This window comes from Thamnophis sirtalis, unplaced genomic scaffold (genome assembly GCF_051295495.1).
Source record: "Thamnophis sirtalis isolate CommonGarterSnake01/CBP01778 unplaced genomic scaffold, rThaSir2_p1.2 scaffold_12, whole genome shotgun sequence".
In the NCBI taxonomy this organism is placed as follows: Eukaryota; Metazoa; Chordata; class Lepidosauria; order Squamata; family Natricidae; genus Thamnophis; species Thamnophis sirtalis.
The window spans coordinates 44,957,210-44,982,003 of record NW_028261392.1 but is presented as its reverse complement, the minus strand read 5'-3'; the positions used below and the strand labels follow the sequence as shown (position 1 = coordinate 44,982,003).

The window sequence follows — 24,794 nt, the reverse complement described above, 5'->3', positions numbered from 1 at the left end:
AAAATTTTCCTAACTCTGTTGGTGCACTCTCGCCTGACAATAGTTTTTACTTCTCCATGCTTAATGTTATCCAACTGCAGAATGCCTAAGTATTTGTAGGCTTCATTTTCGTTGCATTTAATTAGCTGGCCATTGGGCATTTCAATTCCCTCACATGCAGTGATTTTGCCCCTTTTTATGGATACAGTGGCACATTTTTCCATGCCAAGCTGCATTGAAATATCGGTGCTGAATACTCGGACTGTGTTTGTCAATGATTGGATTTCTATTTCTGACTTTCCATAGAGTTTCAAATCATCCATATATAGTAAATGCGAAATTTTTTCAGCTTCTATTATTATTATTATTATTATTATTATTAGTAGTAGTAGTAGTAGTAGTAGTAGTAGTATCATCATCATCATCATCATCATCATCATCATCATCATCATCATCATAGCTGGTCACACAGCCAGCCAGATGTTTAGATTGGATTTGACATTTTTATCCACATTATTAAACCTTTCCCAAGGACCTGGGATAGTCAGATGTTGTTTGATGGTGTTAAAGTCATTATTGCAGAATGTAAGCTGTTTATAAAGCTACTTTTCGCTGATGACTGATGGCAATGTTTTCAATACTGGCAGTGTTCAAGTGATGCTCCAGATGTTTTAGGATTACCTAGTATTATTGTATTGTCTTTGCTTTCTTTTCCAATATTCATTCTGCTTTTAACAGCAGGTATTTGTATTTTGTGATTTTCTCCAGTTCTTTCTCTTCTATTTTGGTATTTCAAGGTACTGCAAGGTCCATTATCTAGATTTTTTGTCTTGTTATTTACAATGGTTAAGCCTGGTAGTTATGTGGCAGATTGTCTGTTTTAACCTGAAGTACAAGAGCACTTTAGCTTGTACATTTTTATTACTTTCTCTCTTTTGTGATCCCACTAGTTCTTACCTGCAGAGAAGTGGTATTTCTCACAGATATTCCAATGTGCATTGTTGCTACTTTATCATGCTGTTGTTTGTAATCAGTCTTGTACATTCTTCTTGCAACAGCTAAAACTAGATGGTCCACTATAACTTCACCTTCTTTGCAGAGGCAGCATTTCCTATCTTTTTGATTATGGCTTTGTATGTGTTTGTTGTTGTTAAAGAATGGTCTTGTACAACCAGAATTAGCCCCTCTGCCTCTTTCTTCTTCACTGCCTCCTTGTCTTCTTTCATATTCTTCATTTGGTCTTTCTTGTAAGCCAGTTTAGTCTCTCCAGTATTCAGTAAGCCTTCATAGTGTACTAGCTTCAGTGCAATGTCTTTGCTGTCCTTTAGATATTTTTCCAATGCCTTTCTTCTTCTTTAAATATCTGGTGTAATTGCAAAATTCCATGTCCATTTATGATCTTTGCCAAATACAATCTGTCAACATTGCTATATGGGTGAAGGACATGATTCACTGTCATTATTTCCCTAGTCTTCCTATTCAGGACTTCTAATTGAGCTGTGTATCTAATGATTGGAATTGCCCAGGTGTTAATATTGAATTGCCAACACACTGCACTGTGTGAAATACATTTAAATTAAATAATGATTATTATGTACTACAACTGAAATAGATTACATCACAAGAAAATACAGGAGGGTAGAGCAAGGATTGCAAAATCTCTTTACTATAGGTTTTGGCAAGCAGGACAATAAAATAATGATATGAAGAAAATGAGAAGGTTACTTTTCCATTTTGATTTTCTGGGGTATTTAGTTTTTAGGTTGTCACTTTAAAACACAGGGTGACAAAGGTATAACTTCTTGATTTTTTTTCTTTAGCAGAACAATTAGTACACAATACAAAGTTGTACAAAAACCCTTAGGCCATGGCTGACACCTTCTGTTGTGCCACCCTGGTAGTAGCACAACCCTATCCAAACTAAGGATGGAAAATCACCAGATCCAAGAAGCTTTAAAATCCAAACCCACTTGGTCTTGCTGGGGTTAATATTAAACCTATTTTGTATCAAGATTCCACTGTCTCCATGCACTAAGATAGAGTCTCCACAGTCTCATTTGGCCATCTGTGATTGATAGAGTATCATCAGCATATTGATAATATTTTATCCTTTTTTACTGAATGACTTCAGCCAGTGGTTTCATATACAAATTAAACAGGAATGTGGAAAAAGTCATTACTGAAGCATTCCATGTAACAGAATTCATAGGGCAAGATAACACCCCTTCCCCAATTAATACAGACTGGAAATTATTCTGTTTTTGGAAGAAAGAGAATCAGCAAAACAATTTACTCCCAACTGCTAATTCTTGGAGCAGCTTCAAAAGGATACCATGGTGCTTAAGACCACTGAGAGATCATGGAGAACAAAGATGGATGTATTATTACCTCCCACTCTCTCCAAAGGTCATCCACAAGTGCAACCAATAACTCATACCCAGGCCTGCAACCCAATTAGAAGTCCATAAACTTCTGTATGGTTGATGTCTACTAAATGTTATCATTGCCTTTATTAAGCTATTAACAAGTATGTTACAAAAGCAATACATTCTCAACCTTTCAGCAGCACCATGAGAAGAAGTAGCCTGAGCCTGCTGGATATCCTCCTCCAAGCGCCTTTTTTCCTCCTCTATGTGTTTCAGATCTTCTGGTGAACGCTGCTGTTGACTTATAAGCTGCAGTTCTTGTAAAAGAGCCTCTTTTTCTTTAATAAGCTGAAGATGATCAATATCTGCCTCCGCCATTCCTGGCCAAGATTCCTGGTCTTGTAAAGCCAACTGTTGCTGGATTCTGAAAACTCTTAATTACAAAGGAGTATGAAAAGTTAATATATCAACAAGAAACATCTCCCCTCCAAATCTTTACAAAGATACATTTTTTGATATGGAAGTAGTTAGTTGAAGTGCCTTGAGATGAAAATAACATAACAAACAGTTATAAAATCAACAATAAATTTGAATTGCATAAACTCTCAATACAGTTAAAATGTGTAGTGGTATCTTCAGAATTTGATGTCTTCTTAAACACATCACTATCACTATCACTGGAATCCTTATTCTCAATTTCCACTTTTTTTAAAACTCCAGAGTTTGCCAGCATAGAAACATAAAATGGAATTTAAAATTTTGATGTTATGGCTGGACCAAGGCAGTAGCAGGAAAAACGAGAAGAAGAATTTCTCAACATGATGGCAATAATAAGCAAGCATGGTATAGGAAAGAAATCTGCTGCACAATGTCTTTTGCTAAGCATTAAACAGTGCCAGTTCTTCTACCATTTAAAAAGAAAATTCTGTATCACAAATGGCCAACTAGATTAAGATTAAGCTGGAAATGTTATTAAAACTGTAAATAGCAGCACATTTATTGAGATAATTTGAGAGGGAGATAGGGCAATATTAAAATGTTGAAAGGCTAAGAATGAATATAGACAGATAAACACTATGAGTTTTTTATATATGAATATATCTGTGTTTAATTTTCTGTCAAGGAAGCAATAACAATACAACAGTTATCTGTAGTATTTATCAAGTTTCAGATCAAAAGCTTTTTAATATATGGGGCTTTTTGTGTCTTAGATATTTTACTATTGGCATCATTATGACCTACAAAAAAAAAGAGCTCTCATATTTTATTTCCCTTTTTTAACTAAGATGAGGTATAATTTTTAGATTCCATTTACATTCTGAAATGGATAACAAAGCATTCTTATGTTTTGAGACTAACATATTAAGTAGGTTCTCCAGTGAAAAGTACTCACAGACGAAAATATATTTTATATAAGAATCCACCAACTGAAATGGTAACATATGTACTTGGTTCTCTTGCCACTTTAGCTATATGAGGAGCCTGATTAAAATATTTTAAATATATTGTAACACTTTAATTTTGTCAACTTCATTTTTAGACTAAATACAGCACATTCCACACCCACACTGTATAACTTCATGAGCAAAGTTAGGCTGAACACAGAAATACTTTATGGAGACAAAAGCTGTACAGAATGCCAATAAGCTAACAGAAAGGAATGCATGATAAATAAAGAATGTGACCACTCACATAACCAAGAAACAAATGTGACTTAGCTCTTTGATTTAAAATTTAAAAACCATGTTACACATATGTAAGAATAAAATTTGTGAACAGATGAGAGAGACAAATACAGAATTACAATTAGGAATACACACATACATCGTATATAGGATTGTGTTATAACAGAAAAATGCCACCAGGCTTACAAAATAAGCAAACATTTACCACTAGTAATTTTGTATAAATCTTGGTTTACTTTTCATACTTACACCTCAAGTGAGTCCTATTTTCTTTTCTTTTCTTTGCATTTTTTCAGATTAAGGACTTTGGAAACTTAACAGAGAATGTATTTTTCTGTAAACCTGACAATTCAATATTAACTGGAATTGTAAATGATTCGTATATTGTTTTCTTCGATACATGCTTCTGGAATGGGTGATGTAAACTACCCATATAAATATTCATTGGGTATGAAGTTACCAATATACAGTACTTATAAAGAAATGAATGTAGCAACATCTACCATAGGTTAGAGGTATGAAAATATTATGACTAATAGATGCATTTGAATACCCTATCTTGTTTATCTCACAAAATATAAGTAAAGATAAAGGTTTCCTTGTCTAGTAGTGCCCAACTCTAGATGCGGTGCTCATCTCAGTTTCTTGGGCCAGTGTTGTCCAAACACATTATTTGTGGTCATGTCACCAGCATGGTTATATGCCAAAGCACATGGAATGGTGTTACCTTCCCTCCAAAGTGGTATGTATTAATCTATTCTCATTTGCCTGCTTTTGAACTGCTAGGTGGGCAGGAGCTGGGGCAGGAACAGGAGTTCACCCCTTTGTATGGTGCTTGGGTCTCAAACCCAGGCTGTCAGATTTCCAGCTGACAAGCTCAGCGTCTTTAACCAGTGAGCCATCACGTCCCCTTAACAAAATATAACTGATGCCTATTCCAAGTCTATCCATGTCCAGGATTCACTGCAAGCACATATCTTTTTCGGTTTGTAATATGTGATTTTCACACTCCCTCATTACAACTTGATTAGCTCATTTTTATTTCATCTATCAAGATCTATAGAGCTCAGTTACCTCAAAAGTTATAGTCAAAATATAAATCAATCCTTATCACTTTAATATTCTATTTATTTATTAAAGTAGTATTTTTATAACATAAATGTTTTCTCTAAACTAAGGAATTGGAACGTAATTTCTTTTATGTATTTCTTTTTTGTATAACTTTTAATTTGTCTAATTTAAGTGTACACTGCTGCAGTATTGGATAGTTATTTAGTGGTTCTTCAGATTATTAAACTATGCCTAAATATCTAGTCACACATATGCAAAATTCCAGCTAAGGCGATAGTTATTAACAGATTATTTGCAATGTTAAAAATAGCAACTTAACATATTCACCTTTTTTTGGTCTCTTCATACTGCCAAATCAGTTTCATTTTGTCTACATGTCTTGTTGTATCTTCCAATCCAAGCTTTTTTGAAGAAAAGAAAAACAAGAAATTTAACAATACTTATTAGAACATGAGAAGAAAGAAATTATGGAGAAAGATACAAAAATTATCTATTATTACTTTATATTAATCAGCAGGGAAAATTTAGCTGAGGTAGTTAGCAGATACATTGTAAGAAAGGGTCTGTGTTTGTTGCTAGAATTCTTGACTTGGAAAGACACTAAACTTGAGCATTTAGTCTGAATTTCCACCAAAGATCAATGATCATGAGAACAATGCTTAACAAGATCTTACAACAGGAGAAGCTAATAGGAAAAGGAACTCAAATTTGAATAATAGATGAATATGAAGTAATATAGCACTAAAAAAAAAACCCAAAGCACTTTTTTCATTGTCTCCACAAAAATATAATGTCCAAATCATGGGAACAATCCCATTTTGAGTACTGTGTTTATTTCTAATCCTTTTAAAAGGATTCAGATAAATTGTGTCTGATAAGAACAATGAGAATGATCATGGAAAGTAAGTAGCAATAGCAATAGCAGTTAGACTTATATACCGCTTCATAGGGCTTTCAGCCCTCTCTAAGCGGTTTACAGAGTCAGCATATCGCCCCCACAATCTGGGTCCTCATTTTACCCACCTCAGAAGGATGGAAGGCTGAGTCAACCTTGAGCCGGTGAGATTTGAACCGCTGAACTGTAGATAGCAGTCAGCTAAAGTGGCCTGCAGTACTGCACTCTACCCACTGCGCCACCTCGGCTCATGAGTCTTACAAAGAGACATTGAAATAACTGGGTAGATTTAGCCTTGAGAAAAGATGACTGTTAGCACTCCTCAGAAATGAAAATATGCCAGAAAAAAGGTTAAACCTGGGAGGTAGAGCTGACATCACGACGATACGACATGCGATCTTGGAGCTCCAAGATCGCCGTTGATATATTTGCCGCTGGACAGTCCTTTTGGACGTAAACCGTCCGTGATAGAGAAGGGCACATCCTACTGATCTCAGGGTCATTGCAAAGTCCCTGATGGATCCAGCATAAGCTCTTTTTTTCCTACGACAGAGACGCAGCCATTGAAGCAGCTGAAGTTGGGACAACTCCAGAACGTAAGGAAAGCAGAAGAGAAAGTGTGTCGAATTGGTGAGGAAAACTTAATTATTAGAGAAGAGATCACTCAAAAAACCCAAAAGTTAAATTAAAATTGAAGACAGAAGATAGCAAGTGGTGAGATTAAGCCACAATTAAACTTAGTGTGTTATATTTTTTTTAATTTTTCCTTTTTACGGATGAAATTTTTACAAATGTTTCCTACTTTTTAAATTGGATTGGTTAATTTTTCTTCTTCTACTTTTTATTCTTTTTTTCATACTTATAGATTAAAATTTTCTTTTTTTTTATGCTTGATTGGATTGTTTTTCTTTTAAGAACTTTTCTCCCTAAGTTTGGAACACAAAGAGGGATGTAAAAGCAGAGGAAAAAGAAGTAACACTGCCACTTAGAGGCTGGAGGCATGGAAACATTGTTTTTCTCTTTTCCCTTTGAACATTTGACTTATATCTCAAGACTTCTCAGTTTGTTTATTGAAAGTGATAGTGGGAAGAGCACAGGTTGTTTATACAGGTGCTCTTCTGGAGTACTATCAGTAGCTGGACTGGAGTGAAGAGAAAGCCTTGACTTGAAAGATTATAATGAATTTGCTTGAAATTTAACCAAAAGCCTTGGATGTTATAGTGGCAGTATAGTGGCAGTAAGTTGGAAGAATGGTGCAACATGAAAAAGAAACATTAACATTGCAAATGATTATGCTAGAAATTCAAAAAATACTAGTAACAACAGAGAATATTGAGAAGAGAATGGAGAATATAGAACACAGAACAGGAAAAATAGATGGAAAAATTGAGGATACTTATCAAATGATGATGAAAGTTGAGGACAGAGTTCTAAAAATTGAAGAAAAAGATGAACAAAGAGATAAGAAAATTGTTGATATTGACAGTAAACTGAGCGTGGTTGGAAATGGCAAGAGTGGAATATGGAAAGGGAAGATTGACGGATTGGAACTCTATCTCAGTCCTCAAAGTATAGAAGAAAAGGGGGGAAATTTGACAGAAGTAATGAGAGAAATTTTGGCAGAAACATCGGTGATAACCAAAGCAAGCTGATGGAAGGAACAGATGGAGGGTTTCGAGTTTTTACAAGATATGCAATGAGCAACAAGTTGCTAAGAGAAGTCCATATAAGACTTATCAAGAAAGCAACCAGAACACTAATACTGCAAATGGCAAGAGATATAAGATTGCACTATTACTGGAAGGATACAGGATGATGTAATGAAAGGTTATAATAAAAATTAAATTAAATTTAGAGTATTATGTATAAAATGGAGTGATAATAGTTATAGTCAAATAAATGAGTAACAATGATAATAATGCATATATATACACCAGATAATATGAAACTTTATACAAATTGTAAATGAGGACTATGAGAGGAGCCTTGTGTGTGTGTGTGTGTGTGTGTGTGTGTGTGTGTGTGTGTGTGTGTGTATATATATATATATATATATATATATATGTATATATATATATATATATATATATATATATATATATATATATATGTATATGTATATGTATATGTATATGTATATGTATATGTATATGTATATGTATATGTATATGTATATATATATATATTTAAAGTCACAACCCCTGGTATGCCCAAATATGGGAGGAAGGTCACACTTCCACTCTCTGTCTTCGGCTCGTCACAAGAGACCATCCAGACAGAAACCCAATATTTTTTACTGTTGCCTTTTTGTTATATTTGTTATATTTATGCTGATAAATAAATAAAGGGAGACTAGTATAGATCTATTTCAAGCTATTTAGCTCTCATCAGCTAGCCATACCCTTACTGGGATTCAAACCTGTGCTATATTACATCTTATAACAAAATGTGTAACAAAGGCAACAGTAAAAATATTGGGTTTCTGTTGTGATGGACTCTTGTGACGAGCTGATTGACAGATAATGGAAGCTGTTAGCTTCCTCCCATAATTGGGGCTTACCAGGGGTTGTGACACTAAATATATACCTTCTTCCCTGGCTTCAGCTGATAAGGAGGAGAACTTGTGGCTTAATGGCTAAGACGTTTGCCTAAGATGTAATATAGCACAGGTTCGAATCCCAGTAAGGGTATGGCTAGCTGATGAGAGCTAAATAGCTTGAAATAGATCTATACTAGTCTCCCTTTATTTATTTATCAGCACAAATATAACACACACACACACACACACATATACATACATACATACATACATACACACATACATACATATACATACATACATACATATATATATATATTGGATTGATGATATGAGAGTTTGTGTAAACTGCAAGTGGGAACTATTGTGAGAAAGCACAAAGCTTTGTAACCAATCGACATACTGTATGTAACTGGAAGATGATTTTTATGTATTGTGTGTGTCTATGTCTGTTTGTTTTATGCTTGTTTAAAAATATTTTTTAAAAAAAAGAAAAGGTCAAACCTGTTCTCTTTCATTTCTGAGAAATCAGAGAATAAAAATAGTAAATTACAGAAATATAGATTATAACGGAATGTTAAAGGTAAAAAAAATCCTAATAGTACAAGTAGCTTGACAACGGAACTAATTCCGTGAGTTTAAGTACCCAAAGAAGGTTCCCTTCATTCAATCTATTCAAATAGTAGCTGAATACCTACATGATTTTGATGTTATTATTTGATTTTCTGCACGGGGGAGGGAGGCTTAGCTCAATGGCCTTTTATGATTCATAATAGGTTATGACTTTAAAACACTGTGAAAGAACAACTCCTGATTAGTACATAGGAAAGTCTGTATAGGATATGTTCCAAAAAGTCAAGATACTTGCTATGCGTGTTCAACTGAAGCCCTTCACATCTTTATATATGTTGTATATGTGCTGCTAAAACAGCAGCTTAGATCATGCAATCATAGTTATTGTAACTTTTGTTTATGCCACCCTATCAAGATTGGAAGATGTTGAGAGACTTGGGCCATAGCATCGCCAAGAGTCAGAATGGATAATATCATCATCTCAACACCACTACCACCACTACACATTGATACCTGTACTATTTATAGGATACTCTGAAGTTCTAGTACAAATGTTGCCTTAGTGAACTGTCATATTATACTTACTTTCTCAATACAAATTGTAACTTCAGGATAGTTACTGCTACCATACCAAAGGGATATCTCTATTTTTAGAGAAATCTATCCTCCCCATGGATATTCAATAATTAAGGCAAATTCAAACCTCTTTGGCAGGTTAAGCAATCATTCAATTTCAATTCCCTGAAAGATTTATCCATGACCTATTGGTGGTAGATTTAAAGGCCACCAAAAGAACTAGAAATTCAGAGATCCAAGCTAGGAAATGTAATTCCATTACAGAATCCCTGGCAGCTCCCTGAAATCTTCAGAACTGGCTTTGCTGTCAGAACTCCAGCAATAGCAACAAGGAGAAAATGTTGTTGAGCCAGAGGAACTAATATCCAATCTGTTTTGAAATCTGAAGGAAAAAACTTTCTCAATGATTTCAATGTATAAAAATATTCAGGGGTACCTAACAAATTTGTTTGTCAAACAAACAAATGAACGGTTGTTGTATGCATGCCCTTTAAGAAGAAAATTCTTCAAGAAAGAATTTCTTCCTCACTTCCGTGGTTTTGTATCTCAAGATGTGGAAATTGTTTGACTTCCTCAATACTACTATTAAGGAAACCTAAACAGCTAGGCATTTTATTTTAATTTTTGTACTTCCTTCTTAGTGCCTATGATTTATTAGAATACTGTAATATTTTATATTGGACAAATATTACAGATTTAACAAATTATGTACCTATAAAATATAAATATATTATAAAATATAAATATATAAAAATTATTTAAGGGGAACAAATGCTGGACAGATAGTAGAAACACACGTGTGTGTGCATGTGTGTATTTGCGTGTGTATCCACTATTAACCTTACCACATATACTTCAAAATAAATTGCTGATCATTTGATTACTGTATTTAAAAATGTATGTTTGATAAATCTGTCTGCTCTATAGTCTTATTTTATAGATTTTTTTTTAAAAGGAATTCAGCATGATTGAAATACATAAACATTGATAGAGTAAGCTGGCATGAATGGGATCCCTAAGATTTTTAATTATCTTTTGCGTCAAGAATATACAAAAGATTCAAGAATTTTTTTCTTATTTGCACCAATGTGTATGAAACATTTTTTTGATTTGATTTAATTATATTTTAATGTAATAGAACAGTAGCCAAAATTTTAATAGTAATGACAACTTTTTCTCTGAAAACATAGTGTAGCGTATTAAATTTATATAGTGTACCTCGCCAATGATGTCAGTTTGAGAACAAGCATCACAATATATTTGAGATAGATTGGCATCATTGAATGAATCAGAACTGTGCTGAAGATCATGAAAAGATTCTGTAATACAACAACTATTTCTGAATCCATCTGTCAGCTTGGCCAGACTCTTTAAAAAAAAGGAACATTAAGAACAGAATTATATGAAAGAACTTTCTCATGATTTGATAGTTTTTTTTAAAGATAACAAAATAATGTTCACAAAACTTTCCTTAATTATGGAAACAATAGAGAACACAATCTTTACAAAGAGGAAAATTTAAAGAAATTTTAAATACAATACAAACATTTTAAAATAGCGTCCCAAATTATAAACATAAGAATAGCTATTGACAGATCTGAAACTAAGCAGTAAAAATAATATGCTAAACCCTTTATAAAGATTGCTTTTATTTCTTAATTTGAGACAACTATCATCCAACAGGGATAGATAGATGGTAGGCAGCTGTGTTCTACAGATCTCTTAAGAAATTCTGTAGCATTCATCTGTTGTAAAAGCAAAAAGTATCTTTTAAGAAAAAATAACACCCTTTCTTATAGCACAAACTTCAATGCTTGCATCTTTATATTGAGATTTTTGGTTTTAATCAGATTATCCCTCTAAAACCAAACTAAAAGAAGATTAATTTATAACTTTAGAATTTAAAAACTTGGAGCTTCCTGATTTCTAACACTAAAGAATTTCTTTCTTTTTATTTTCAGTTCACTAAAATATTTGGTTTATACACTGAATTCATATTGATTTGGATGGATTCTTTTTCCCTATCGGAATTTTTTAAAATTATTTTTAACTGCATTTTAAAATCATGCAGCAATGATTATCTGTCTAGAAAACCAGTCACTTAAATGAAAATTAAAAATGAAAATAAATACAATTAAAAATGAACAAATGAACTTCCATGCTGCACAGAATGCAACAGTATAGGTAGTTTGACTTATGATCATAATTGAGCTCTAAATTTCTGTTGCTAAACAAGACAGTTGTTAAGTGGGTTTTGCTTCATTTTATGAACTTTTTGCTACAGTTGTTACACGAATCACTGCAGTTGTCAAGTGAATCATGCAGTCATTAAGTGAATTTGGCTTCTCCCATTGATTTTGGTTGTTGGAAGCTGGCCGAGAAGGTTGCAAAAGGTGATCACATGATCTCCAGACAGTGCAACTGTCATAAATAAATGCCAAGTGCCCTAATTTTTATCACATGACTGGGGGGAATACTACAATAGTTATAGATGTAAAAAACAGTCATAAGTCACCTTTTTGGGTGTTGTTATAATTTCAAACAGTCACTAAACAAATGGTTGTAATTTGAGGACTGCCTGTACCAATGAAGAGGAATGCAGGGAGAATAAACTTGTAGATGGAAGAGAAAGAGTTCTCAAATTTATAAGAATTAAAGTGAGGCAAACTTAAGACTTTGGAAATGTGCTACAAAGTTTAAAAGTCTGCACATTATAGACATCAGAGGGAAAAACAAACATTTAAAAAAATTATTCTGTGTAGGTTTTTGCTTTCCTACTTCAACATTCTTGTATTATAGGAACATTGACTGTCACTCTATTTGCCATGTTTAAGACAGATGATTCATACTGCATTTGAATTTGAACTAACAAAGAAAACAAAACAGTTCTTTCTTGAACTGTTCTTTCTTTAAAGTTTGTAATATACCTTTATAGCTCCAAGAACATCTATATTGAAATGTTATTTTGGTGTTTTTTTTAAAAAAATAAAGTTACTGTGTTAGTAATTTTGCTCATCTTAATCAACTATATATAAAATATATGATTTATAAATTGTTACATTCAAATATGTCTATACATGATTATTGCCTTTCTTTTGTTTTATTTTATACCAAGCAAGCAAAAACAAATAACAAATAAATTACCACTTTACTAATACCCTTATTAGATTAAGTGATACATGGCGTCTACAAAATATAAGACTTTATATGTCAATTTAGGATATTCATCTATTAAAATTCTGTGGTTAACTTTTGTGTACAGCAAAAGATATAAGGGAGATGAGTGATTTAGAAATAGGAAATATAAATATCTTCAAAAATAATATTGCTGTGTAGTAATGATGCAAGGATAAATAATTTAAGTTCTTCTCATTACAAAAGAAAACCTGAATTGCTCCTTTGAACTTTACTAGTAAAATAGCATTTTTGCATCGATTAGATTATTTTAACTACCATACTATAATTTTAGATGTGACTAACACTTCTGTCCCAGTTTATACTTTTCAGCAAAATAGCCTGAAATAACTATCATTAAAGGTAAGGTTTTAGTTATAATGAATGTTGTCTATCTATTCCAAGACCATTATTAAAGCAGTATTTATTTACTTCTTTTAACTTTACTTCTTAATACATTCTCATTTTACATTTGGAAAAACTGACATTTTAAAATACTCATAATTTTAAACCTTATATAACTATGAGTGTTTTACTTTTTATACTTCAAAATGCCAATACACATGATATAGTCATGGCAGGTAAAAAGTAATATAAATAACAGTACAGTAATGGATGATGACTTAAGCATTAATGGTCTGCCTATACAGATACATATATGTGACTCTTTAACTTAAAGAAAAATATGTCACTTTCAAAGTTAGAATTATCATGAGGTCATTATCTTCAAAGAAGGATTTACCGTATTTTTTTAAGTATAAGACACACCAAGGTTTTGAAGAGGCAAATTTTTTAAAAAAGTAGATCGGTAGATAGAGGGATAGAGAGGAAGAAAACAGAGAGAAATACAGTAGGTAGGTAGGGAGAGCAAGAGAGTAGTTAGGTAGGTAGGTAGATAAAGGGAGAGAGAGGGGGGGAGGGAAGGAGGGGGAGAGAGAGAGAGAGGAGGGTAGGTAGGTAGAGGGATAGAGAGAGAGAAATAGAAAGAGAGAAAAATACAGTAGATAGGTATGGAGAGAGAGAGTAGGTAGGTAGAGAAAGGGGGAGAGAGAGAGAAAGAGAGAAATACAGTAGGTAAGTAGGGAGAGAGAGTGTGTATATAGGTAGGTAGAGGGATAGAAAAATATAGAGAGAGAAATACAGTAGATAGGGAGGGAGGGAGAGAGAGAGTAGTTAGTTAGGTATGTATGTAGGTATGTAGGTAGAGAAAGGGAGGGAGGGAGGGAGAGAGAGAAATAGAGAGAGAAATACAGTATGTACGTAGGGAGTGTGTGTAGGTAGGTAAAGGGGTAGAGAGAAATACAGTAGATAGGTAGGGAGAGAGTAGGTAGGTAGATAAAGGGATAGAGAGAGAGAAATAGAGAGAGGGGATAGGTAGGTAGGTAGAGGGATAGAGAGAGATAGAGAGAGAAATACAGTAGATAGGGAGCGAGAGAGAATAGTTAGGTAGGTAGGTAGGTAGGTAAAGGGAGAGAGAGAGAGAGAAATAGAGATAGAAATACAGTAGATAGGTAGGTGTTTCTGCTGGCACAGCACTTGATCAATGTAATTCTCATCAATCAAAGAGCTTTCCAAAAGGGGGAAAAAGTTTTTGCAAACCTCCCAAAAACAGCCTGTTTTTCACGAAAACAGGCCCGTTTCTCCCCCTCAAAAAAGGCATGAATAGCCTTGGGGGGGCTTGGAGAGTGCTCCTGGGGGAGCCAAAAATGAGCAAAAATATGGAGGCTTATAAAATGCTGCTGGGGGTTGGGGGGGCAAAAAATGTTCTGTTTTTTGCTCATTTCTGCCCTCCCCACCCCCCAGGAGCTCTCTGAAAGCCTCCATAAGGGTATGCACGGCCATTTGGGTGAAGGGGTGGGGCTTCGGGAGGCAAAAATGCTGTATTTGGTGTATAAGACGCACCCAGATTTTCAGCCTCTTTTTTGAGGAAAAAAGGTGTGTCTTATATTCCGAAAAATACAGTGTGATTAAAAAATGTATCTGCTCCAGCAACACAATAAAATTATAGCTGATTGATAAACCAAGACCATATTTCATAATAATTCCTTCATTTCAATCCAGTTCTAGTATTAGATATTGGTAAATTATTTGACTGTCTTCCAGATGAGTTAAAGAAGAAACTGCTCTGCAAAATATCATTTCTTTTGCTGTAGTGGTGATGGCTACACTGGTCTAAGAGTAGTAGATGGTTAGCTATTTTAGGTATGAGGTGATAATTGACTTTTCACTTATAGCTAAAACAAATCCTAAATAAGATAAAAACATAAAACATTATTAAGCATTACCAAAAAAAGTTTATATTTTTATCTAATTTTTATAGCTGTCCATTTCATAGGCAAGTGACTCTGGGTATCATACAACAAAATATGAAGTAAACATACCTATGTTTATGCTTCAAAAATATGCCAATCACTAAAAAAAAAATATTGTTGGTTAAGAAAAAGGACATCCCCAAGAATTATAAGAGTTAGCAGACATTATAAAACCATATACATTATTATTTACTTCTTACTTGCATTAAGTCTTGTCTTTCTCTTTCACCCAAACATATGGCCTTCCTGATGCTTCGAAGTTCATTCATTATTGCTTGGGCTTCATCCAATTTATAATTCACTTGAGAATTAGACATCTTCCGATCAATCCTAATACGCAAACATACATTTGAAAGTTTACTTTTGGTAATACAAATCTGAATAAATCTTGAAGTCTGATATTAAGAATTTTTTCCTTATTTCAGCTGGTCACAAGTAGTAGTGGAGGTGGCAACTATTAAAAGCTTTTTCTACCTTCTATTTATATTAAATTAGGTGAAGTATTGTCCTTCTAACCCTTCTATCGATACAGATAGAGAGGGAAAGAACAAGTAGAAAAGTAAAAAGCTCTATGCCAGCTACTGTTCTGCAAAATGGCCAAAGTATACAATGGACAGATGTCATGAGACGGGAGAAACTGTTCTATACAAACACTATTTCAGTAGTGGTCAGGAAGGTTATTTCTTAAGTAAAAACTATAGTTTTTTAAAACCCTGCTAATACCACTAACACTAAAATAAAATATAAAATTTATATCATTATTTTAACATCTTTTGTTGTCTACATTATAAACATGAACATGAACAACCGCCCTGTCCTTTTACATTTTAACTTACTCTTGCAGTGTTTCTACTCCTTTTTCTTTGTACTGTAGCTCTTGCTTCATCTGTGTTAATTCTCTCTTTAATCTAGAAAGCTTGAGATAAAACCATGAAGAAACAATTGTGCTAATAACCAAAGAAATTATTGCAATTTATAGTTCAGCTATGATCAGTTTTGTTTCTTAATTTAGGATTGTTGAATTTGAGACTACAATATGACCTTTCTGTACATAACTTCAATTAGCTAATTAGACAGAAAAACCTAATAGCATTATACAACAAAATTTGCAATTTGGTTGCAATCAAACTGTGTATGAGCACTAGCATGAAAATCCATATTTCACTGTGATATGCAGTGTAATTTTTATGTCATATTAATAAATACATTCTTTGTCATAGACCAGCTTTAGATAATCTAAAACTATAAAGTTTACAACCTATAACTACAGTAAGTTAGAGTATAAAATATAAAAATAATTAAAATATTAGGATTAGTATTATAAATGTCATACTTTCCTAAATTAATCTCTGCATCCTAAATTACAATTGCTTCTCAAAATGTTACCATAAATAAGAAAATGATACAATATAATGGCTTAATTACTATCAGAACTTATTATGTACTTTCTGGTGGGAAAGATTTTACATATTTATGCAAATTTTACACCAATTGTTCCTAACAAGCAGTCCTTCTATTGGGGTAAAATGTGAATTTTAATAATTACGGAACATTTTAATATACAGTATTTTTAAAAATGTTACTCACTCTATCACGCCGACTAGCTATTTCTGCTTTAATCTGAGATGGGTTGTATTTAGTGTTGGTTGAAAATCCAGAATATGCTGAAAAACACAAAAAAATAAGTATTCAAAATAAACTCTACAAAAAGTTTCTAACAAGCACAAGAAAAGAAGGGAATTTCACTCTCTTTTTCACAGAAAAGTGGCAACATATAATCTACCTCTTCATCTAAAAGTATGATTTCATGTAAAAGCTAAGTTCACTGTTAGTTCAAGAGACCTAATGTTAGTATTTATTTTACAATCAAGAATTAGAATTTAGCATTTTATAACATAAACTGTAAGAATAGGGGGAGCTAAACTTCTCACTCTAACTTAAAGAAGAATAGTGCTTGTAATAATATCCAATTATTTCAATTCAAAATAATAGAGGTAGTGGCACATAGAACAAGATTAAACCAGACTGGAAAATAAACTTACAAAACAATACATTTAAATGATAACGACTGCAAAAACGAGAGAAAAATCCATTATAATCCAAAAACCTCCAATATTCAAGAAATTTTGTTAAATATAAAGGGGAACTAATCACAAAGTGATGTTTATTAAATAAATAATTGTATAAAGTGACCTGAATTGTTACTTAACCCAGATTTACTCAGACTAAATATATCCAAATCCAGTAATTTGTTTCTGTATTTTACTTAAAGAACAGTCTAGGACCGGGATAGCGAACCTATGGCACGCGTGCCACAGGTGGCACGTGGAGCCATTTGTCCTGCGCTCCCCCCTTATAGCACGCGAGCCAAAAAAGGTTCGCCATCACTGGTCTAGGAAATCTTTACCAAATGATACCATTTAAATGTCAGTTGGTCTTACCTGAACTGCATGTTTCGAAGGATGGAGTGGGAGCAGTCACAGCTGGCCCATCTGTCCGGAGACTGAGGTAAATCTTGAGGCCACACCTCTACCTCTCCTCTGACTCTCCAAATTAACCGATGATCCAGTCAAGGCGTCTCTAGAAGGAAGGGAACAGGGTAACCCCCCCCACTCCCCCTCCTGGTCCCTGACGGATCGGTAACACTCTACTCAGGCCTACCCTGCTCGGGGCGCACTACAGGCGGGAAGTGACTGCTTCCATGCCATCCTTCGAGACATGCAGTTCAGGTAAGACCAACTGACAGTCTCCGAAGTGGGGCGTGGGAGGAGTCACAGCTGGGACCTACCAAAGCTAGGTGTCCCTGGGAGGGTCCATAGGGCCTGAGTCCCCCCGAGTATCCAGCACTCACTGGAGGACTCTCCTCCCAAAGGACGCCTCCGCGGAGGCGAAGACATCCAGTCTATAGTGTCTGATGAACGGAGAGGGCGAAGCCCATGCTGCCGCTCTGCAAATGTCTTCGATGGGGGCCTGAGTGGCCCAGGCCACCGAAGTAGCTGCACTCCTGGTGGAGTGCGCGGTGATGCCCTTGGGCACCTGAAGTCCCCGTGCCTTGTAGGCCTTGGAGATGGCTAGCCTGATCCATCTACTGATGGTGGCTGGGGAGACTTTTGCTCCCCTGGTTCTCGGGTAGTAGATGAAAAGGGTCTCCGACCGCCTGATGGGCGACGGGCACTTCAGATAGATGCGCAGCGCCCTCCTGACATCCAGGCAATGCCAGGACCTCTCCCTTCCGCTGGAGGGAACTGGACAAGAAGTTGGGAGAATGATCTCCTGAGCCCTATGAAAGGGAGAATTAATTTTTGGCATGAAGGCCAGGTTGAGTCTTAGGACCACCCTGTTACTGTGGAATATGCAGAGATCCGCGCTGGCTGACAGTGCGTTAATCTCTGACACCCTCCTGGCTGAAGTAATAGCCACTAGGAACACTACCTGAGCAGCTGAAGACTCATCTCCCTTCACCTCAATCATCTTGAACCTACAGTAGACCAGCCTGGAATTGAGTAACTTAAGGTCCAGGATGGCCCTCCACCCTCCAGAGCTCTTGGTGACCACAAAGAGGTTTGAATAAAATCCAGATTTCTTCTCCCCCTCCGGTACCAGCTCTACCGCTCTGATCTCCAGTAGATGCTGGATAGCCTTCCGCATGAGAGAGCGCTTGGCCGGGTTCCTGGAGGAAGAGAAGACCCGAAATCTATTCGGGGGTTGTGAGTGGAATTCCAGGTGGAAACTGAACCTGACAGTTTGCAACATCCAAGCATCCGTGGTGATGTCCGCCCAGTGATCTGCGAATAGAGAAAAGCGGCCACCGATAGGGTGATTCGATCCCGAATCACTTGTTTCTGCAGAAGGGGCGGCCACCTCCCCCTTGAAAGGGGCGCTTGTTAGATTGTTGGAACCTGAACCTGTCCTTAGAGAACTGTCTATCCCCTTGTCTGGGGAACCTGGGCACAGAGTACCTTGGTTGTTGGAAGTCCTGTTCGGGTGCTCGAAAACTGGACCTTCTGCGGTACGGCGCCGAACGGTGATCCGGTCGTCTGAACGTGGACAGAAAGACCTTCCGCTTGTTTTTGTCCTCGATGACGATGGGGTCCAGGGATGGATCAAACAGCTGCCCTCCTGTGTACTCTGTGCCTGCCAAATGGCACTTCGCCCGGAACTCCACCTGCCAGTTACACAGCCACAGCAAACGCCTGGATGCCACTGATGAGGCTAGAGCCCTGGAAGAGTATTTTACCACGTCCAGTGTGGCATCCACTGAGAACTGGGTGGCTGCCATCACCTTTGTGATGTCCTGCAGGAGTCTAACATCCGAAGCCTGGGTTCTGTCCCAGAGCTATTCCAGCCACAGTAAGGTAGACCTGTTAAAAAAGGAGACTTCTGTGGCAGCCCTGATTGCCCACGATACCGCCTGGAACGTCCTGCGCATGACTAATTCTGCCTTCCTGTCCTCCGGTTTCAGGCAGTTGGAAATGTCTCCTGTCACCACCGGTGAGGAGGATGCCAGGCTTACGACCAGGGCGTCCACTGATGGAACCTGCAAGGCTTGATCAAAATTCGCATTAATGTTATAAAATCTGCGATCATTGCTCCAAGGGGTGGGAAAGGTTTCTGGTTGGGCCCATTGTGACTTGAGCACCTCTAGGAACAGGTCTGGGGTGGGGATTTCCTCCTTCTCCACCTGGGGTCTGTGGGTGGGGCCCTTCTTGGCTCCCCCACTCGTGCCAACCTTAGCAGTATCCTGATTGGCTACTGGAACTTCCAGGTCTGCTGTAGCCTTACGTAGCATGGAGGTAAAGAGAGTGGGTCGAAATAGGCCCAAGATGGATGGGGCCTCGGGGGCTTGGGCCTCCTCTTCATCAGAAAAACTGACTTCCTTGATCTCCCCCTCCTCTGATCCTGAATCCTCACTGGCTGTGGAGGGAGAATCCTTTCTAAGATCCCTGGAGGTAGAAGGGCCGGGTTGGTCTAGATGACCTCGAGGTGTACTATGGCCTGCTTTACTCCTAGGCCCTTGAAACTGATGCTGCATGCCTGAGGAGATGCACTGGGCAATGGCTCTTGGAAGCCCTGGGGGAGCTCTGGGTAAGCCGGAGATAGTCTGGGAGGCTTTGGATCCACGCTAGGATCGGGGCTCTATGGGGCCAGGCTACCTTGGCTGGCTACTTGGACGGCGGCCAAAGGGGTCTCCTCACGCTCCGGAAGGATGGGCTGGAGATAGTGGGGGGGATAGGGATCTACCCCCCTTAGGAAACCACGTGGCAAGGCTGGTAGGCCGGACGGATCCCCTGGGGAAGTGCCCCTGACTGGGGATCAGGATTTGGCCAGGGAAGGGCTGATCGTGTCCCTGTTTCTCCTGCCTGCCGCCCTGGTCACCCTCACTTCCTTCCTAGAGTGCTCCTTCCGCGATTTGGAAGTGCACTTTCCTGCCGCGGCTCTGCCCCTCTCTGCAGGGTAGGATTCTCTGGAGGACCCCTCTCCTGGGTCTGTCCCCCTTGGGGAAGCTCTGTCCAGCCCTGCACTCCTCAAATTGTCCGCCATCGCTCTACTTATGGTTAGACGATCCCCCTCCTCTCCTTTGTTTCTCCTACGCCGCCGATCCATGACTCGAGTCAGATCTGGCCTACCGCCCAATGCTGTGGCCCTCCCCGGATGACCGGTGGAGTTCAGGCCCAGTCCTCTTCTGGCTGGCGGTGGTTGTGGCGCTTGCAGTCTCTGCGACCAGAGACTGGAACTGCTCTCTGTGCCTGCGCTCTCTTGTTCAAAATGGCGATCGCCGACCACACGGTCCGATCACATGAGCTGCTGCGACTGAGCCGCTCTCTTCCTGTTTGCTTGAAGATCTCTGTGGAGCAGTCTGCGTTCCGGCCACGCTGTGAGCGCGGGGCCTGGGCCGCCCTGCCCCGCTGCCAGGCCGCTGCTCCGAGGCCTCTCAGTAGCACTACCGCTACTGTGCTAGGCCGATCGCGGAGCACACGAGAGGAGGATCGTCCGACGGAAATTGCTTGAAGTTAACGCTCTCACAGAAAAACAAGTTCGAAAGGGAAAAATAAAGGGAAAAAAGGAAAAAAATTGTGCCGAGGAGAGCCAAGTATTTAGCTCCTTCTGGGCCGAAGACTGAGGTTAATCTGGAGAGTCAGAGGAGAGGTAGAGGTGTGGCCTCAAGATTTACCTCAGTCTCCAGGCAGATGGGCCGTGACAATACCCAGCTGTGGCTCCTCCCACGCCCCACTTCGGAGACTAACCATGATTATTAATTCAAATGAGACAAGGTTATATAAACTGCTCAGACATGGTAGTTTATATATAATTCATGGACTAGATCTGCCTCAACATCTATCACAATTGTTAGCTCAGCTCTTTTATTTCTGGGAAAAGCAAAGCATACACATCTTCATAGCAGAAATTAATTTACAAAAGGAGATTACATATAAAGGATGGAAAGCATGGACATTTTCAAGCTCCCCTGATCAGATTCAAACAGAAACTGAAAATTGCTGTAATCCCTGGATGTGATTAATTGGTTTTGGATGTATATTCTACAACTGGGTACTCTCAAATGAGAAGAAATATTCCAGGTAAGCCAATATAGGCAGATTAAAAATAAATTCTTCTAACTCAAAATGATAAATATGTAGAGATTCAAAAGAACTGATCCCAATGGGAAACGGCCCTCAAATTATTCAACTCAAATAGCTCAACCAAATTAACAATAAAAAATGTTAAGAAATCATAGAAAATAGAATCAACCAATTTCTGAATAAGGGCAATTTGACAATGAAAGACAGTGGAATGCAATTTTGTGTAAATCCCCTGAGGCCTGAGTGAAAACTTGTTCTTTCTGTAACCATTCTAAGACCTCTGAAATCAAGAAAAAACAACAGTGATCCATAATGTTTAGAGGGATTAAGAAAGCAGACAACATGAAAAAAGCTATCCTTCTTTTTACTAAAAGGTGTATGTGCTGGAAGAAGAAAATGAATAGGTAAATCACTTTTGCAGATTTTCTGCTTCCCTCCCTGTCTCCCTTCCTCTCCCTCTCACACACAGGCATACGCATACCTTTCTCTCTCACAACATGCGTGCATATACACACATACTTTAGACTGCCCAACAATGGGTATAATGGAGCTGATTGTTATCTACACTTATCCAGGGATAGGTTTGTGGAATCAGTATTTCAGATTAAGATCTGACTCTTCCAATATATCTGCATACTTCAAATATTTGGATGACAAGGTTGAAAGCCCTCTTCCTATGAAACTCTGATTGATGAGTGTCTGACCCCCTAAGGATTACAAATCTTGCATGCAGTCAAAGGTGATGTCACTGTGGTCCCATGGATTGTGAGCCGGAAGCCAGGTCATTCCCAGGACTCCTGAAAAGTATGAGAGGCTAAAAATTGAGAACATAATTGGTTTGGTTGCTGAAAGTTACAATAGTTTTGGGGGCTTAATGATTGGGTCCAAGCATGTAAGCTGACCACCAACTGCTTCAAATAAGACAAGATAGAGAACAATGAAGAGTATATTTTCATGAAGTGAATGGTTTTATGCAATTACCCGCTATACCAAAATCCTATTACAATCTACACTTATATTCTGCCACCAAGCTGGGTTTTCAGTATGATTGGATGACTGTGAACAAGTTGCTCCACAAGTTTAGGCACCACTTATTTTCTGGTTATCTCAGACTTACTGCTCTTGGTTATTGGAGTCACCAAGACTTATCCTGACATAAATCCTTACCAAAACCGAATAGGGTATTTGCTAGCAAATTCTATCCCACAACTTCAATATTTAAATCAGCTTTGCTGATTACCCTGCTGAAAGTGGTGGGACTGTCCATAGCAGTATTATTCCCATGTATGATGGCACTACTTCTGGACAGAGTAGAATTCTACTGGATCTGCAATGATTCATTCTCTAAAGTCTCTAGTGGGTTAAAAAAGGGGATGAAAGAGGGAAGAAGAGAGAGAAGTTATATTTTTCCATTCCGTCTGTGCTCACTACAGCTCCTTAAGCATTGCACTAATGTGTAAACAGATGTGGATTAATTTAACTGCTGTGTGTCAAGGATAGCCTGCCACACCAATTCATACTATATTTCATCAGCTCGATTAACATACCAGTTCTATGACATGCTAACTTCATTTCAGTCACATCCTGCCCCAGCAATTGGATTAAGTGCTTATTTACTGGGGAAGCAAATTTCATGTTCAATGCTGCAAGTTACATCTCAACATTAGCATAGTTGTTGAGTCAAAACTGCTTTGGGTAAATAAAGTGTTATCCACTTTGCAGCCCTCCACAGTATCAAGGCTTATTTTTAAAAAATAAAACATTCATATCCAGTCAAGGGGAAGTACTCTCTTTGAGATATATGGTTTATTCTGCTAAAGACTAAGCAGCAACGAGAGGGATGTATCATAGTTGGCAATAAAGAAGGCTTTTAGGACCAGAGATCCATTTTCAATCAGTGCTACAACTGCCCCACTTGTACTGATGACTCTGCCATGAACAGAAGAGTTTCTCACACAAACGCACCAGTGTGTGTGTGTGTGCGCGTGTGCACACATGAATAGGCACAAAATCCTGTCCAGACACCACCCGGAAAGGGGTGAAACCAGTGCTGCTATGCACAGAATTATTATAAGCCACCTCCGCATGTGGTAACAAGTCCACCCAATCATCTTGCTGGTAGTTGATGAAACAACATAAATACTGCTCCAGAACGGAATTAGTCCTCTCACAAGCCCCATTAGTTTGAGGGTGGTGGGCGGAGCTTAAGCCCTGGGCGGAGCCAATCCGCTTAAGAAACTCCTTCCAGAACACAGAGGTGAACTGCACACCCCTATCCGAAATGATGCGGTCAGGCACCCCATGTAAGCGGTAAATGTGAGAGATGAACATTTTTGTGAGAGTCTTAGCAGATGGAATCTTGGTACAAGGGATGAAGTGGACTTGCTTGGAGAACAAGTCGGTAACCACCCAAATAACAGTGTGCCCCTGGCTTTCAGGAAGTTCGACAATGAAATCCATAGAGATCTCCTTCCACGGGGCGACAGGGCAAGCTACAGTCTGCAGTAAACCCTGCGGTTTCCCTGGTGGCCGTTTAGCAGCAGCACAAACAGGACAACTGGCAACATACAGTTCAATGTCCTTTTTCAAAGAAGGCCACCAAAATTGCCTTTTCACAAGATGCAGTGTCTTCACGAAAGCAAAATGGCCCGCCATCCAGGAATCATGAGCCCGTTGGAGAACTACTAGCCGAAGAGATGCAGGAACATAAAGTTTTGCTCCAATCCATGGCAAGTCATCCCTCATGGTGCATTCAGCCATATGCTACTGGAGCCATTCATCATGAGCGAGGGCGTTCTTGAGATTGGAAAGAAAGTCCTGGGACATCTCCACTTTAGAGCGTGCCTGAAGTCTAGTAACCACTGGAGCAGCGAGGCTTGAAGTGGGCTGGACTACGCTGAGCTTAGAACAGTTGTACTGAGGAAGTCTGGATAAAGGATCAGCCATGAAGTTCTTCCCACCCGGAATGTATTTCAGGGTGAAATTAAAACGATTGAAATGCTGAGCCCAGCGCATCTGCTTAGGAGAAAGTTTCCGGGGAGTC

The 24,794-nt window shown here is 37.9% G+C and overlaps 1 protein-coding gene across 3 annotated transcripts in view; it reads right to left on the bottom strand.

Moving 5' to 3' along the window:
- Positions 1-24,794, bottom strand: part of WWC3 (WWC family member 3) — a 1,020,491-nt gene that overhangs the window by 27,563 nt on the left and 968,134 nt on the right. For all 3 annotated transcript variants that reach the window (XM_087726388.1, XM_087726386.1, XM_087726387.1), the window contains 6 exons: positions 16,758-16,834; positions 16,007-16,086; positions 15,371-15,500; positions 10,903-11,052; positions 5,429-5,502; positions 2,536-2,778 (listed from right to left, as the gene is read on the bottom strand). In XM_087726388.1, the coding sequence (XP_087582514.1) occupies positions 2,536-2,778; positions 5,429-5,502; positions 10,903-11,052; positions 15,371-15,500; positions 16,007-16,056 (647 nt within the window). In that variant the 5' untranslated portion in view covers positions 16,057-16,086; positions 16,758-16,834. The remainder of the gene's footprint in view (positions 1-2,535; positions 2,779-5,428; positions 5,503-10,902; positions 11,053-15,370; positions 15,501-16,006; positions 16,087-16,757; positions 16,835-24,794) is intronic.